We start from the raw sequence: 18,888 nt of genomic DNA on the forward strand, positions 1-18,888 counted from the left end.
GTGCCACACTGAACATGGACAACAGAAAGCGAAGGAGAGAATTGTCCCAGGACATCCGAAAAAAAATGATAGACAAACATCTTAAAGGTAAAGGCTATAAGACCATCTCTAAACAGCTTGAAGTTCCTGTGACAACAGTGGCTCATATTATTCAGAAGTTCAAGACCCACGGGACAGTAGCCAACCTCCCTGGACGTGGCCGCAAGAGGAAAATTGATGACAAATTGAAGAGACGGATCGTTGGAATTGTATCCAAAGAGCCCAGAGCAACCTCCAAAGAAATTAAAGGTGAACTCCAAGGCCAAGGTACATTGGTGTCAGATGGCACCATTCGTCGTTGTTTGAGCCAAAGTGGACTTCATGGGAGACGACCAAGGAGGACACCACTGCTGAAAAAAACTCATAAAAAAGCCAGACTGGAATTTGCAAAAATGCATGTTGACAAGCCACAAAGCTTCTGGGAGAATGTCCTTTGGACAGATGAGACCAAACTGGAGCTTTTTGGTAAGGCACATCAACTCTATGTTCATAGACTCAAAAAGCAAGCATACGAAGAAAAGAACACTGTCCCTACGGTGAAACATGGAGGAGGCTCAGTAATGTTTTGGGGCTGCTTTGCTGCATCTGGCACAGGGTGTCTTGAAAGTGTGCAAGGTACGATGAAATCTGAAGACTATCAAGGCATTCTGGAGAGAAATGTGCTGCCTAGTGTCAGAAAGCTTGGTCTCAGTCGCAGGTCATGGGTCTTCCAACAGGACAACGATCCAAAACACACAGCCAAAAACACCCAAGAATGGCTGAGAGAAAAGCGTTGGACTATTCTAAAGTGGCCTTCTATGAGCCCAGATCTGAATCCCATTGAACATATGTGGAAGGAGCTGAAACATGCCATTTGGAGAAGACACCCATCAAACCTGAGACAACTGGAGCTGTTTGCTCATGAGGAGTGGGCCAAAATACCTGTTGACAGCTGCAGAACGCTCATTGACAAATACAGAAATCGTTTAATTGCAGTGATTGCCTCAAAAGGTTGTGCAACAAAATATTAAGTTATGGGTACCATCATTTTTGTCCAGCCCTATTTCATTAGTTTGTTTTTTTAAATAATTATGTTAATCAACAATTCAAAAGTGATGGCTGATTTTGACTATTTAATTTTCAATAAATTTTTATTTATTGTTACTTTTGTGAGTTTCAAGTGATTTCAGTGAGAATTGTGGGTTTTTCCTTCTTTAACTGAGGGGTACCAACAATTTTGTCCACGTGTGTATGTCTGCAGGCAACGGAAACAAGACACTGCACATACACACTGCCTACTGTCGCACACACATCATAGATAATATATGACTTCGATTAACACAGTATCATTCTGTAAGTGCTTCAGGTAGTAATTAAACAAGTTATAGTACCACTGTTTTTTTAGTAAGGCACTGCAATACCTTTACAGTATGGTATACTGGACAACACAGGTACATTTCACCATAGGCCGATACTGCATGCTGGGAGTCAATTAATCAATCATCAGCCTTGTTTTTACACTGTGCATTTTATTTGTTATAGCCATTAATCTGTCTAAACAAGATTAATGACACTGTATTACTGATAAACCATTGAAAAATTGGCAATATTTCATTCAGTTGTTTAACATTTTTTAATGCTGGACTTAGTGGAGAGATGCCAAGAGGTAAAGGAGAGGGAGCAGGAATCAAATCCCAAGTCAACGCACATTTAACAAAAATGCCTTTTATTAAAATTTTAAAACTCCTGGGAGGCCTGAAAATAATAATTTAATTTTGCCTAACTAACCTAAATTCTCACCAATAAAATCTAAAATACCCTCCTGTACACAAAATGAGTTTTCAGATTTTATAATCAACCTTTTGAACCCAGTTAAATATTTGGATGAAGTCCTCTACCGCCTGATTATTTGGCATGACATTTGCCTAATCCAGACAGGGCTGATTGTGGTAACAGAACAGGGGATGTAACAGCCATGCACTGATGACCTCATGGTAGGGTCATTCGCCTCCAGGGATTCTTCTAATCCCGATCACTTATCCCTATCTTGGTACTACTGGATAGCTTCCGCAAAGTGGTTCAGAAGCTCCTGCTGTTACAGAGGGGCTATTTTAAAAGCTTAAAAGACCTTTAAAAGACCTTGCACACCTAATCTCTTTGGAAATATATATTTGTGTCCCTCATAGCCAATTCTTCACTGTTATGGCAGAAAAAGGCAGATGTGACGTGAAGGTTCGACTGCATCTACAAATAGGATTACTAATGGATTTTCAGACTTTGTGGTCCAATTCCAAGTCAAACATGCTATTAGTAACACGCTTGGTGTGCAAAAACCCATGGGTCTTTGACACTGGTCAAGGTTCCCTTTCAACCAATAAGCAGAAGCAAAAACTGCATCATACAGGAATGACTATGCTTGTGTACTAACTACACAAGGCAGTGGCATTCATTTCAGCTGATATGCTTTTATGTCATGATCTTACTGTATTGTTGCCACCACAGAATGCATGCTCTAGCCAGGATTAATTACCATTCAGTTCAGCATTATCATTAAAATAATTAATCAAATAATAATAATTAAAATAATTAAGATTTTGAAGAGACACAAAATGCAATACTGCAAAAGCGTGGGAAAGCATGAAAACCAACATTCGTCCACATTTACTTACATTTTTTAAATGCTTTTTCATTAAAGGCCTGACACCAAACTTGCCACAAATGAGTCAGAATGATGAAGTTGGTATAAAATGGCACTGTATGGTTGTAGTAGTTACTTTAAAATAAAACTATACACGAGAGATCTGTAATGGACGGTCATTTCTAACACTACCACCACAGCCTTAACAATGACATTAAGACTGAGCAAGATATTTTCTTCTCCAGTGACCAAACACAAATTTTGTTAACTGTGCCTATGTTCAAGGCAGAATATTTTTCAGCTTTTAGAAACAATTTGCTATATGAAATGTATCTACATTGTGTGGATATTTCTATTTCAGCAGAAAAGCAGCAGCAAATCCACCATGTCGACACCGCCAACACATTTTCCACTGTCTTTTATGTGTGCCAGGTGTCAAAAATGCCTCATTCTGCTCCCTTAAAGGTCACCCGGATCAAGACGAATATGAAAAGAACTAACTTTGGTTGAACATCCAAAAAACACTGCAACACTGATATAATCACTTTTTGAGATGATATAGAGAACTTAATACCAAACAGTAGTTTACTCATGTACCCACCAGATCCACTGATAAACATGATCATGAATATGGAGTGGTGTTTGCGTCTAATGCAAAGCCGATATTTTCTTGAGATCTCTTCTTTTTTTATCTCTGCCAATTCATGAAGAAAGTATCTTTATCACATTATCCCTTGGACAACGTCAAACTGTGTCCGTCTGCTGCTGGGCAGATAGTGTGCAGTGATGTTTTACAGCTTTTTCTATACCTGCTGCAGCCAGTAACAATACTATTAAAGTCATGAGAGCACTCTGATAGTAACAGCAAAGAGTGAAGAGACCAACATTGGACTGAAACTCACAATAGATCTTCATAAAGGTGCGAGGAGCAGCAGATTCAGCTGATAATCCCATGTTCTGCATATTTTAATTAACTCCACACTCAGGCAGCCAGTTCACATAACATACTAGGTGAGCGAGGAATGAACAAGTTCAGCTGTCAAACGGTGTTTCTCTGTCAGTTTGTGAACTTTTGCAGAACGTTTGGACAGATTAATCGGGTTTCTGCAAACAACTTGTTACTTTTGGGGTAACAAACATTTTCTATGTCAAGTGTAGTGAAGTATAATCATATTTTTGAACTCTTGTTGCTTGTGTGCTGCACAGGGCTGCAGGTAAGTGACAGCGAGCTGCTCCACCCCTCACACACCAGGTGTTCCTCTTACAGTAACATTTGCAGAACTGTTAACGTTGGAATTTATCGATCCTCTGGTATTTAAAAATTTCACCACTGGGCCTGTTTAATACTGAGCCTCTGTATCCATCCCAAAATATGACACTGGTACCTGTGAACGTCTGGCCATCGAGTTGGCAACATTAGCTGAGGGGGGTAGAGAAGCCTTTCATTGTGTGGAGAGATCATAAGAACTTATGATGCATTCAAAATGCTAAGAGACTTATTCTGCAATGGGCCCTCTCCACTCATCTGACTTGTCATCCTGGACCCTCAGGACTCTTGCTGTCTTACCATCTGTGCCCGTACCAAACCTTCCTAACCTTTTTAGAGCTACTTCCTCCAATCTCAAAGCCAAGAGTCCGGAGGCTTAAAGCTCAAAGCTGGGACAGCTGTGTCTTCTATAGGCAACAGACTGACATTTTTAGATTTTTCTTTTGTGTTGAAAACACTGTGCTTTGCCACCACACCTCCAAAGTCAACCGCATCCTCTCCCGCTCTGAAGGGTCGGATGGTAGCCACTTCTCCACATATTCTCATGGCTAGAGACAGCTCAAAAAAGTGGAGTCCATAATAACCTGCATGTCCTGGTCAGGCAGGCTTGAGGGCCACAATGATCTCTCCCCCGACTAGGCCAATGACGTGGCAACAGTCCTCTCTCATCCCAGGCCACAACATCCTAAACCTTGCCGCCAGTGTTGCCAACTTGGTGACTTTCTCATTAAATGTGGCAACTTTCCAAATATTTCTGTCGATTTTTTTTTTTTTTGTTGTCAAAAGCAAGTAGCAACAAATCTAGCAACTTTTTCTGGCGTTTTGGAGACTCTGACACTAAAGCCCGTATCGTTCTGCAGTTACTGCCCTCAACGAGCAGCAGGTGCTGCCATGAGTCCCTCCCCGTCCCACAGCACTCACAGGCGGTCAGTGTCGCATTAACCCTGCAACAGTTCCAGCTGCAGTCAGATTAGAGGAGACCCACACTACTCCATGTCCAGACGGCAAATGAACTGTGCGTCCACAAAGCCGCTGCTGATCCTGTCCTGGTGAACAGAGCGGGATGTAAATGTTTCTTCACCGTCACACTAAAATAAATCACTGCATCTGACTCACACAGCCTGCAGTTCTAAACATACTTAGTGTGTTTTTTACTCATTTTTTGCCTGTCCCACAATGGTATTCTTCTGTCCTACAACATCCATTACAATTACATGTAATTATGCAAATTAGGCAATGATGTCATTTAGCAACTTTTAGGACAGCCAATAGTAACACTGCTTGCTGCCTCTAGCATTTTCCTCAGTGGAGCTGGTGGAAGCCATAACAGCTTAAATGTTTACCACTGACAGCTAGCGATAGCCAGGCGCACAGACTCGCAGTCGCTCAAGTCTAAAAGCGTAAAAACGAGAAGCTCTGTGCATCTTTTAGAGAATGTAATGTTAAAATATTTCTGTCATGTTTTGTTAAGCAGTCAAATTGTGTCTTATACAGTATATTGCATATGTAGGTGTCGGAAGAAGTTTTATTCTCAGTTGCAGTACATGTGTAATACTGACCGTCTATATGCATATGTCAGTTTATTTTATTTTCTCTGTAATGTTTCAGTTTTACAATATTGATCCAACTAAAATTAAGACAAGTACAATACAGGAAAAGCAAGATCTGTGTGTTTATTTGAAGATTTCTGAAATGTTAACTAGCTGTTTCGCTACACAAAAAAATCAGGCACACAGGCAACACAGATCGAATCCGGACACCTGAGGAGCTCAAGTGGATTTTATGGGGAACACAGAAAGTATACCCAGTACGAAGGGGACCAGGAGGCTCCACATCACTTCAGGTAACTGTGCTGTCTCCTCACAGACATGGTGGTAGTGGTGCTTTCAATACCCGTAGTGCAATACAGAGCAAGGTTTGAAAAGGAATTTAAAAATTCCAAAAGTTTGGACCAAACACGTTGGGTGTGAAAGGGCCCTAAAAAGCTTCAGCCCCCATTGCTAGCATTCCTGCTGGTTCTTGTTACTGCTGCTGCTTCTTTAGTGCAAGTACATGTGAAGTTTTGCTTGGCCGATTCGCTGTGTCTGAGACTCACCTCCTCCACTGGACAGGCAGAGTTCTGTACAGAAACACTCTTTTCCCACTTGTCTGCCATGTGGTTGACCTCCTCCAGCTTTTGCTCACAGCTCTTCTGTGTGTTTAACAGTGTTACTTCATAGAACTCCTGGATATCTGTGGACATACAGATAGTAAATGACTGAAAGGCTGTTGACAGTTGATCATTTTTGACAAGATGGCGTAACTAGTTTTCATAGCTGTTCATACATGGCCATCAACAAACAAGACATGCTTTAAACTTGAACAGTGCAACACTTGGTAAATCTGTCTGAAAAACAGTGATTTCATCTCAAACCATCAGGGGCCTTAGCTTGACAGCCTCTGATCTGTTTTTTTTTTTTTATTATTATAAACTATGGAAATTTAATAAAAAAAAATCTGTGAAATGTATTCACATATTAAATGTGACTATTACTTGTCTGTTTACTGTTCACATTGACTTAGATTCTGCTATATTGGACAAGTAAATTAAATAATTTGATCATGGGTCAGTTGAAATATGGAAAAAATTGAGCACATATTAACACAAAATTGAAAACACAAAAGCCAGCTGGTAATATTTTCTGAACCATGTGTACTAGTCACAGTAATACAAAGAAAAAAATCATTATAAAAAAAAAAAAAATGAAAGCAAAGTTATTTTCATTCATGAATGATACGACAAGTTGTACCACAAAAGCTTTGAAATGGCTTTGGTTCTTCAGATCGTTGCCACTGCAGTGTCTTTGGCTGAGTCGAATGATGGTATCAAATGGGACCTATTTAACTTTGCTCTGAGAAGTCACCAGCTGTAGTCAATTAAAGGCCATGTCACTAAGAAAATTTGATTAACACAGCTTTCTATAGCACCAAAATAGAAAATTCATGCTGCTGTACAGGATAAAGCGGTGTATAGAGAATGGATGGATGGATGCTGCTGTACATATATTCTTGATCTATTTTATCATATTTCAAGAGGACCTGTAATAAATCTATAAGATGTATGGATTTCAATGTTTCTGTTATAGAAAATTCAGAGTTACAAGAGTATGACAAACTCAAAACTGCCATGATATATGTGGTTTTTCTGTGTGTATGCAAATATTTATTTTTGACTGTATCAAAGTAATATTTCGCAATTATGATTTTACAGATCTAAGATATTTGTGCTGTAAAAAAGAATTCGGGCAAATCTTAGATGGTCAAGCTGAAATTGTTCTAATAATCTGATGATCTGACATTGAATTACTGATCAGCAAGCTGTTACAAATGAGTTAGGAAAGACTTAAAACCTAGACATAGTAATAGATTTATGGACAGTTGGTGCAAGCCGTTTCTGACTTCCACACACAGAATTTACTGTGTACGCCATTCAAATTCTAGTTCAACTTCAATTTCAAGTAAAGTTCCAGAAAGCGATTGTGCTCATCTGCACTGATCTTGATTAAGTTAGCCTCCTTTAATATTGTGTTCGCATTATTATTTTAATACTTTATTGGTCGACCACAGTTCAGATGTATCATAAAATACCAAATGTCTGCTTGTATTTCTATGATCAAGTGTTCTATGCAAACTTCAGAAAGGAAGGACACACAGATGAAAAACTCAGGCTATTCTTGCTGTGAGGCAACAGTTTAGTTTTAAAGGTGTAGGTTAAATATTCAATGTTATATTATTACACTACCATTCAAAAGTTTGTGGTCACTTAGAAATGTCTTTATTTTTGAAAGAAAAGCATTTTTCTATGAAAATAGACTGTATTTTTCTATGAAAAATACAGTCTAGACATTGTTAATGTGGTAATGACTATTCTTGCTGTGAATGGCTGATTTTTAATGGAATATCTCCATAGGGGTACAGAGGAACATTTGCAGCAACCATCACTCCTGTGTTCTAATGCTACATTGTGTTAGCTAATGCTGTTGAAAGGCTAAGAGGTGATCAGAAAACCCTTGTGCAGTTATGTTAGGAAGTGAATATAAGTGTAAGTTTTCATGGAAGACATGGAATTGTCTGCATGACCCCAAACTTTTGAATAGTAGTGTATCCTGCTAGTTCTGTTTTCATGCACACATCCACAGTCCCATGACTTCCTTGCCTGAAGCTGCAGAACAGATCAACATAACTGGGTAAGAAAAGATGATATCATTTAGAATATTCATTTAATCAGGACTCATGACCACATTGGCGCAAACATTTCCACATGGTCTGAGTGAGTGTGTCGGCATGAGTCACAAATGCATCAGCTTGACTGCATTAAAATCTTTTGGCGCAATGGACTGAACATATGTTAGTGTATCATTAAAATATTCACCACAAAGCTTTCACGTTGTGTGATTCAAGTGAGCTCTTTGGTATTCAAGCGCTATTGTTTTCAAGATGCAGACACATTTTTGGAATATCTGGCCATCCTTTACCAGCGATCAGACCCAAAACAAGTGATCTGCCACACCAGTCTAATACTTAAGCTCTGCACATAAAAGACACATTGCTATTTAAATTAACCTTAAGGAACATTCACCCATTTGGCACCAACAACCATGCCACGTTCTAAACCAGTGATTAGCATTCAGGCCAGGTCCAGGATCATGTTCAGTCCCAAATGTACACAACTGACTCTGATCTGTATTTAGATAGGAAATAAGTTTAAATAGGAAATAAATTCAGATTAAAGATTTACTGATGTAGTTTTTTTAATGCAAAGAAAACCAAAAGAGTCACAGTTCTTTTTTCATTTAAAGTAAAGCAGGCTATTACTGATGCAAATGAATACAGCAAAATTTATGCAAATCCCCAAAAGCTCTTGAATGGGAGATACATACTATGGTGAGCATAGACCATAGACTCCACCTCATACAAAACCAGTAGTTGTTAGTTGTCCCATTTTATTATTATTACAGAATGAGATTCTGCAGTAGAAGTATACACAAAGCTTTGAAATGCAGCACACAATACAACTGGATTCAAACTTGCTTGACTTTAAAAAAGGAAACATGTTTTGACTTTTCTTTCACCACAAGAAAAACCAAGAAAGTGACTTTACTAAATGAAAATATGACCAAGCATCCAGCAGCAGTTCTTACCCCCATGCTGATTTGATGAGCATAGCTCTGGTCTGAAATAAATTACAACTGTCATTCCTCCACTGTATTGCATTCCAATATCATCGAAAACATCAACAACTCTAGTAAAACTAAGCCCTATGGAAAAAATTTTGACAAAATACAATGGTTGTCAAGAGTAACTCACGGTCCAGTAAAATCTCTTCTCTCTGTAGTCATGTTGCAGCACAGCTATCCTTTGAAACTGTGTGTTGTGAGAGCACCAGATGCCTGGTGGCAAGCTAACAGCGAGGCTAATCCTCAGACATAGAGGCCGCCTGTTCCCTTCAATACAGACAATGACCTTACACCCCCCATAGCTGATTTCTTATTCAGCTCTCCAATAGGTAATGTGCCTAACACAGAGAGCAGTTTCTTCCACTTCTCTCCATAATGATCAAAACTACTTCAGCAACCATAACCATTCAGTTCTCCACTGTCTGCAATCTATAAATCTACTCAGTCGGCTTCATACTTCAGTGTCATGTTTATGTAATGCCACGTACATGTTTTGGGCCAGGCATTAAGAGCGTGACACAAACAAGTAACTAGTAGCTCTGGAATGATGCATTCTGTTTGTGCTGCTGAGCTGCTTTAAAGACACAGCTGGTGTGATATTTAAGGCACACGGCTTGCATGTCCTTGCAGGACGAGCCCAGCAGAGAACAACTTCAGCTGTACATGCATCAGTTTGTCCCGGCTAGGAGTGACTTCCTTGCTGGCTCTCCATGAGACCACTACAAAATAAATATAAAAGGGGTTGCAGCAATTTGAAATTTACCAAAATGATTTTCATTCTTGCTTCTTGCTTTTATCTCCCCCATTTCGATTAAGTCGAGATTCTTTTTCTTTTTGACTGTAAAATGTGAAAAAAAAGAATACATAAAACATAGAGAAAAGAAGCCTGAAATAAGTTCCCAGGGTTAAACCAAAGATCCATTTACAATGACATCAAGCAAAAGAAGGAGCAAAATGAAGGAAAAACAATGGTTCTATTGCTGTTTAGTTTATTTGGAACTTACAATGCCTTGTGAAAGTATTCGGCCCCCTTGAACTTTTCAACCTTTCACCACATTTCAGGCTTCAAACAAAGATATAAAATTTTAATTTTTTGTCAAGAATCAGCAACAAGTGGGACACAATCGTGAAGTGGAACGAAATTTATTGGATATTTTAAACTTCTTTAACAAATAAAAACCTAAAAAGTGGGGCGTGCAATATTATTCGGCTCCCTTGCATTGATACTTTGTAGCCCACCTTTTGCTGCAATTACAGCTGCAAGTCGCTTGGGGTATGTCTCCATCAGTTTTGCACATCGAAAGACTGAAATTCTTGCCCATTCTTCCTTGCAAAACAGCTCGAGCTCAGTGAGGTTGGATGGAGAGCGTTTGTGAACAGCAGTCTTCAGCTCTGCCCAGATTCTCGATTGGATTCAGGTCTGGACTTTGACTTGGCCATTCTAACACCTGGATACGTTTATTTGTGAACCATTCCATTGTAGATTTGGCTTTATGTTTTGGACCATTGTCCTGTTGGAAGATAAATCTCCGTCCCAGTCTCAGGTCTTTTGCAGACTCCAACAGGTTTTCTTCCAGAATGGTCCTGTATTTGGCTCCATTCATCTTCCCATCAATTTGAACCATCTTCCCTGTCCCTGCTGAAGAAAAGCAGGCCCAAACCATGAGGCTGCCACCACCATGTTTGACAGTGGGGATGGTGTGTTCAGGGTGATGAGCTGTGTTGCTTTCATGCCAAACACATTGTGGCCAAAAAGTTCCATTTTGGTTTCATCTGACCAGAGCACCTTCTTCCACATGTTTGGTGTGTCTCCCAGGTGGCTTGTGGCAAACTTTAAACGAGACTTTTTATGGATATCTTTGAGAAATGGCTTTCTTCTTGCCACTCTTCCATAAAGGCCAGATTTGTGCAGTGTACGACTGATTGTTGTCCTATGGACAGACTCTCCCACCTCAGCTGTAGATCTCTGCAGTTCATCCAGAGTGATCATGGGCCTCTTGGCTGCATCTCTGATCAGTCTTCTCCTTGTTCGAGGTGAAAGTTTAGAGGGACGGCCGGGTCTTGGTAGATTTGCAGTGGTCTGATACTCCTTCCATTTCAATATGATTGCTTGCACAGTGCTCCTTGAGATTTTTAAAGCTTGGGAAATCTTTTTGTATCCAAATCCAGCTTTAAACTTCTCCACAACAGTATCTGGGACCTGCCTGGTGTGTTCCTTGGTCTTCATGATGCTCTCTGCACTTTAAACAGAACCCTGAGACTATCACAGAGCAGGTGCATTTATACGGAGACTTGATTACACACAGGTGGATTCTATTTATCATCATCAGTCATTTAGGACAACACTGGATCATTCAGAGATCCTCACTGAACTTCTGGAGTGAGTTTGCTGCACTGAAAGTAAAGGGGCCGAATAATATTGCACGCCCCACTTTTCAGTTTTTTATTTGTTAAAAAAAGTTTAAAATATCCAATAAATTTCGTTCCACTTCACAATTGTGTCCCAATTGTTGTTGATTCTTGACAAAAAATTAAAATTTTATATCTTTATGTTTGAAGCCTGAAATGTGGCGAAAGGTTGAAAAGTTCAAGGGGGCCGAATACTTTCACAACGCACTGTATTTGGGGCTGAGCCACCACAAAACACAAAATATTGTTTTCAAATGATGATTTACTGAAAACCTACACTATACTGACAAAAGTACTGGGACACCACTCCAAGTAATTGTTGAATTAAGTAATTGTTCTGGTCAAATCCATGACCACATCATGTGTATCAAATCAAGCATCCAGGCATGCAGACTGCTTCAACAAACATTTGTAGAAGAGTGGGTCAGTCTCAGGAACAGAGTGAATTCAAGCATGGTATCAAGCGTGGTAAGCTGCAAAACTACAGCAGAATAATGATTAATGTGCCTGAATTAAAATGTATTTAAAATAAATTTTAAAAATCTGCATTTATTGTTGTTCTTTCTATATGAATATTTGTCATGCACTACATGCAAAACAGCCGCTAGAATTTTTTTTGCGTATTTTAACTCGCAGCATTGAGAGAGAGAGACATTAATGCAAGCATCGTAAATTCAGCAAGTTACATAATGGGACAAACTGTGCTTGTTCAAAATTTTAATCAAGTAATTATACTTCAACAGTGGAAGCATCTTTTAAGCCCTTGGCATTAACTGGTAATCCATAGGCTTTATGAGAAAATACAATGACAAAATCCCAATCTGCTGAGTATTTTTGCCAGCAGGGTCACATGTATGGTGATGGCATGAAGGCTGCTGCGATAGCGATTAGCTGTACAATGGATTAGGACTATCTGTGCATCACATAGCAGTTGCTGTTGCAAGATTTGGTTACACATTAAATGGAAAGACACTGAGCTGATACAATCAATATTTGATACTATTTGATCAAACCTATAGCATTTGTTTCAAACAAAAGTAGGACAGGGCAGATAAAGTAAATAGTTGCAGCATTAAGTCAAGCACAGGACTGTAACTGGACAGTCGTAATCAGGAGGTCGATGCAAAGCTACTACGGCAACATTGTTAGAGACTGTTTAAAACGTATTATTTTCTGTATAAATTGTCTTCTCCTGTCTTTGATGTTTTGTACTCATACACATTTGCTGACCAAAAGTAATTGAATATTTTTCAATAAATAATCATAAAAATGAACTTAGATTTGAACCTCGCCTTTAGAAAAGTAAATCTGTCTGTTAATTGTCATGGTGGAAATAAATAGCTAAAACATAGAAGAATGTTAGTGGAATAATAAAAGTGAGAAGTTGCAAGTACATACTAATAAATCGGAAACAACTAGAATGTTCTGAAAAAGTTATTTTTTTAATATTTCAATTCTGAATGATAAACCTTTATATATTCTATATTCAGTGTACTTAAAGTTTAATATTTCAAGCATTTTCTTGCTTGAATTTTGATGATTACGGCTTTTAGCTCATGAAAATCAGAAATTAAACATGTCAAATTATTAAAATGCTTCTAAAGATCTATCAGAAATGGTTTACAATACTGAGATGTACAACTTCTGTACAGTGTCTTCATTTCTGTATGTAATAGTTGGTTTGAGGTCCTTCACCATGAATTACTGCATCAATACGGCACGTTATTGAGGCAATAAGCACATGGCACTGATGAGATTTTATCGAAGCCCAGGTTGTTTTGACAGTAGCCTTCAGCTCGTCTGTATTTTTGGCTTGGATGTTTCTCATCTTAATTTTGACAATACCTCATATGGGGTACTGTGGCGTTCAGGTCTGGTGAGTTGAGCAGTCAATTAAGCACAGTAATATCATGGTCAGCAAACTCATCGGTAGTGGTTTTGGCCCTGTGGGCAGGTGGCAAGTCCTACTGGAAAAGAAAATCATCCATCCATCCTCTATACACAGCTTTATCTTCATTAGGGTCGCTTAGGGCTTTAGTCTATCCCAGCTGATTTAGGGTGAAGGTTGGAGACACCCTGGACAAGTCACCAGAGACAAAGAATCACACTCACACATACAGACAATTTAGAATCATCAATTAACCTCAGCATGTATTTGGACTGTGAGAGAAAGCTGGAGAAGCCGGAGAAAACCCACTCATGCAAAGGGAGAACATGCAAAGTCCACACAGAAAGATCCAAGACCCAGGCTGGGATACGAATCGTGGATCTTCTAGGAGCAAAGCGACAGCGCTAGCCATGAGCCACTGTGCAGCCCAAAAGAAAATCAACATCTCCATGAAGCTTATCAGCAGAAGGAAGCATGAAGTGCTCCAAAAATATTCTGGTAGACGATTGCGTTGACTTGATAAAACACAGTGGACCAACACTAGCACATGACATGGCACTCCAAATAATCAAAGATTGTGGAAACTTCACTTCAAACACCTTGAATTCTGAGTCTCTCCACTCTCCCTCCAGAATCTAAGATCATGATTTCCAAATGAAATTCAAAATTTACTTTTATCTGAACAAGAGAATTGTAGACCACTGAGCAACAGTCCAGGGGCCTCATTTATAAAGCTTGCGTACGCACAACACAGGGCTAGAAAGTACGCAAAGGTTGTGATTTATAAAAACAAACTTGGCGTGAGAATGTGCGCACCGGTGCACCAACCTTGATTCTTGATGCTTCTTTACGCACAAAACAGGGCGTAAATCACAAACTTTGCGTAGAAAGTGGCGTACGCTGTGTTCGTTGTGATTTCTAAAAAAAACTTGGCGTGAGAATGTGCGCACCGGTGCGCCAACTTTGATGCTTGCTTAAGCACATTTTGGAGACAGAGGGAACGGCAGTGCCGGAGGATGAAGTGGCGAATTGAAACCAGATTGATCTCAAACCTTTATTGTTATCACATATTAGACTTGTAGAGCCTGATAATCATAAACCCTCATTGTTGTAGATGTTCATATAGTGCGTCATTCGGCCGACGACTGTATTTGCAGAACTATGTTCATATATCAACAGGGGCGGATTGAACGTTATTTCATTCGGTCGTTTGACCGAAGGGCCGGTATCTGGGGCCCGGCGCCGGTATGGCTCATCCATTTGCAGGGGTGGTCTCCGACGCAGTGGCTCGGGTTCGGTTCCTGCCCGCGGCACTTTTATGCATGTCTTCCCCAGACTCTTCTCCCCATTTCCTGTCACTCTTCACTGCAACTATCACAGTAAAAAGGCAAATAAAAAAAGTAAAGAATTTTGTTTATTTATCCATATGCGGCCGAATGGGATGAGCGTCCAACCATTAATCAGCCCTGTACAGGCACGCAGGCACACATGCTTCACACCACAACTCCCGAGTGAAGATGAATTTCTCTATGTGAACCGAAAAAATGCACATTCAATCAGTGTGCAAATTATTTGTACATCGGACATGATCATAAAAAATTTAGTGGCAGGGTGGCCTGGGTCAACACATGATTCATTCATCCTGACGCACAGCAGTGAAAAGACTGCCGGCCGGCGCCGCGTGAAATGCCGTGGATCAGCAGCTTATTTATATACAGATACATTCATGAGTTACTTTGCATTGACCATTCATGGTAAAATGTGGGTGTGTTGTGGGCGGAATGTGAGGTGGATCCACCTGTGCAATCTTCCAGCTGGTGTGTGATTTATCAAGAAATTGCATGCAGCTGTGCATACGCAGTTTTATAAATCAGGGGCGAGGGGCATACGCCCTTTTCGTATTTTCGGCATACGCAAACTTTAGTATGGATCCTACGCAATGTTTTATAAATGAGGCCCCAAGTCTTTTTTTCCTCAGCCCAGTTAAGATGCTTCTGGTGTTGTCTCTGGTTCAGGAGTGTCTTGGTATGAGGAATGTGACAGTTGTAAACCCTTCCATTAAGACGTCTGTGCTTTGTGGTTCTTAATGCACCACCATCAGTCTCAGCCCACTCCTTGTGAAGCTCTCCCAAGTTCTTGAATCAGCTTTTCTTGATAATCCTCTCAAGGCTACAGTCATCCCTGCTGCTAGTGCACCTTTGCTGACCACACTTTCACCTTCCAGTCAACTTCCATTAAGATGCTTGGATAGAGTACTCTGCCAACAATTAGTCTTTTCATCAATCACCTTCTGTGGTCTGCCCTCTGTATGGCGGGTAGGCCACAGAAGACTTTAAATCAGCAGTCTACCACATGATTGTGGTTGCATGGACTGAACTGACTAATATAATCACAGGATCTGTATGACTAACTGTAAAAACAGCAAAAACCTTCCATAAATGTAAAAAACTCCATTAAAGACAGCTGAAATGGAAAAAGTACTAAGCTGCTTCACACTAATGCAGCATCAATATAACGCAACATTGCTGAGCTTGTTCCAGTAATTAGCTTTAGAAATTCACAGTGAATTTATTCCCATTAACATTTTAGGGTACTGGCCTTTTTGCTTTTTGACAGTGACTGTAGGCATGCTGATCTCACCCCTTTTGGGTTTCCTAGGCAACCCTGCAGTGGATCTGAGGAGCTCTGCATCCTCTTTGACACATATGTCTCGCATGCAAATATACTGGTAGCTTCCTTAAACAAGCACAAAATCCCTTTTACATTAAGTATTCCTAGAGTAAATACAGATAGACACTGTCACAATGCTGATGTGTTTTCTTCATGCTTACGTAACGGGTGGGTGGAGTGGGCTGGACTCCTGTGTAGCTGTGCTTCTTTGGGGAGTGATTATTCTAGCCATAGTGACTAATCCTTCTATCTCCCAACACACACAGAAGCTATCATTTACCAGTAATGCATCACTGCCCACTCCCCTGGCTCTCACCTCCCTCAAGGAAATGGCCTGATGCGGGGTAGTAACATGAAAACATATGAATCCACATAAGATTGCAGTTTAGAAAAATTCAACCTGACTCTCATCATCTAGCAATGGTGGGATTCCCCCAACACCAATTTCAGAAAACAGTGAGAGGAGGAATGAATTGAATGACTCTGAGCAGTTTATGGTTTAGAGAAGTTTATATCATCACACTTTAAGCTCCAATATTTTATTAATTAACCAATCAAGACTGCTTTACTATTAAACTAGTCTTTGTTTCAGTAAAAGACAGGGCAAGTAGAGTTGTAAAACAGTCCAATTTAAGTAAATACAATGTGTCTAAACATTCTGAAAGTCATGACCCGGCATCCAGCTTACTGTACCTCCATGGATACAAATATCAAGTGCACTTCTCGGTATGATGTCAGTTCTTATGAGAAGCCGGCAGTTATTTTTCTTTTTAAGTTGTATTTCTTCATTTTTAATTTGTAATCTCTGATAAAACACCTTGAGACTCTGGACACACTTCAAGAGAAAGGCAATACTGACAGCTTGTTCACACATAAAAACACCAATCTGATCATTTTGGCTTAAAACTGAGCTTAGTTAAAGATGAGACAGATGCACATTAAAGGCATGTAGCCAACAGTAGTCCCACTAATACATCTTGTAATACTAAACTAATCAATGCGATTGTGCAATCGATGAGTAGTCATACATGAACAAATAAATAAAAGATATGTAGAAAACAACCAACCAGTGGTGTGCACAAAATATATTCTTGCAAGTTCACACCTTAATGCACTCAACAGATGGACCAGCAGGTATCAGGATTGCCAAGAAAAGTACATTACGCTTCTTTATTTTTTCTACATAAAAAGGAGCTAGACCAATCACACATTCAATTCAATTTTATTTATGTAGCACCAATTCACAGCCTATGTCATCTCATAGAACTTGACATAGTGAGGTGAAGACCTTGCAAATTTTAAACAGAATGGAGAATCCAACAATCCAAAGTTGCCTATGGATTCCCTATGAGCAAGCAGTCAGTGACAGCGGAAAGGAAACAAAAAAAACCTTTAACGAGGAGAATTTGAAAAAAAAAAAACTTCCACTAGAACCAGGCTCAGGGAAGATGGCCATCTGCCTCAATTGCTACTTATGTTTCAGCATCAGAATATATGCATAAAAAAGTGACACTAAAGAAAATGTCCTTGCAGTCAAAACATCTTATCTTGTCTGTCATAAAAAAAAAAAAAGCATATGGAGCTCTCACCAATTATAATAATAATTTTAAAAAAAACTAAATCAAAATTGTAGGATCAGACTACAAAACAAACAAAGAGCAGATTTTCATTCTCCGTCTGTAGCTCTGGAATTTCACATTTTACATGTTCTTTAATTTGGCACAGTCATGTGAGGCTGTTACGCTACATCTTATTATTATTTGCTGCTCCCGTGTCAGAATACATTTCTGCTACACACATTTTCACTACATAATTTTATGGCTCCACATATGAGGCTATTTACTCCACATATTTAAAACTCGCACTGCTCATAAGACTCCAACAGTATCTAGTGACATCTGCCTCTGAAACCCACTGATGTGAGAGTGGAGCTTGTGCATAACAAGAACACAGGATAATGACTCTGAGCTTTCTTGGAATACATAAATACCAGGAATAACATCTTAATACATCCAAAAATTTGTTTTGCTTTAAATACCTTAATCACACTAAACAGCTGTGTTTATAAGTTGTAATGAGTGCTGCCCCAACCCAATCTTAGCCAATGAAGCCATTTTTTTTTAACAGATGGGGCCCAGCTTTTTTGAGCACCAACCTAGTCTAATCTTTTGTTTACATCCGCTGTCACATACATGTCATAAAGGGAGACCAGAATTATTCTTCTTAGTCTTCATCTTTCGGTTTGATTGGTAGTTAGCAAATCAGCTTTAATTTGTATTACCGCCACATACTGGACTGGAACGTAGAAGAAGAGCACTATTTGTGGCAGGGCACAGCTAAAATGTCTGCCATGTGAAAATATTTTGAATTGAACCTGTGGGTTCACTCTGGTAAACCAGGAAAGGTTGCAGTGAAGCAACACACCCAAGAGGACACCTTTTAAAAGGTAAGAGAAACATACTCAAGACAGCAAGAAGGCCATAAACATTTCAGAGATGGTAAATTAATTAATTAGGTTGGGTGAGCAGCCCATTGCTACGGAAGAACATTCAGGTTTTCACCAAGTTTTTGAGCTTTAGGAGCTACGCTACAGGTACACCCTAACCTACTGGAGCTTTACAACAATGTTTGTGACCTCCTAATACCTTGTGTTTGTGACATATCCAAATAAGCAAGGGTCCAGGCAAACTGTCCACATGCAACCCTAACTTTGCAACTGCAGGGATTGTCTGCACTGAAAGTGTGCCTGCTGTGTTTTCCACACACAGAGCCCAAACACAGT

The 18,888-nt window shown here is 39.6% G+C and overlaps 1 protein-coding gene across 19 annotated transcripts in view; it reads right to left on the reverse strand.

The window, feature by feature from the left end:
* Positions 1–18,888, reverse strand: part of dlg2 (discs, large homolog 2 (Drosophila)) — a 203,132-nt gene that overhangs the window by 152,751 nt on the left and 31,493 nt on the right. For 16 of the 19 annotated variants that reach the window (XM_051937093.1, XM_051937087.1, XM_051937092.1 and 13 more), the window contains exon 3: positions 6,019–6,155. In XM_051937093.1, coding sequence (XP_051793053.1) covers positions 6,019–6,155 — 137 coding nt within the window. Of the gene's footprint in view, positions 1–6,018; positions 6,156–9,269; positions 9,353–18,888 lie in introns of those variants that run through there. The other 3 variants (XM_051937101.1, XM_051937112.1, XM_051937113.1) reach the window with 3 other exon arrangements.

This window comes from Acanthochromis polyacanthus, chromosome 17, assembly GCF_021347895.1.
Source record: "Acanthochromis polyacanthus isolate Apoly-LR-REF ecotype Palm Island chromosome 17, KAUST_Apoly_ChrSc, whole genome shotgun sequence".
In the NCBI taxonomy this organism is placed as follows: domain Eukaryota; kingdom Metazoa; phylum Chordata; class Actinopteri; family Pomacentridae; genus Acanthochromis; species Acanthochromis polyacanthus.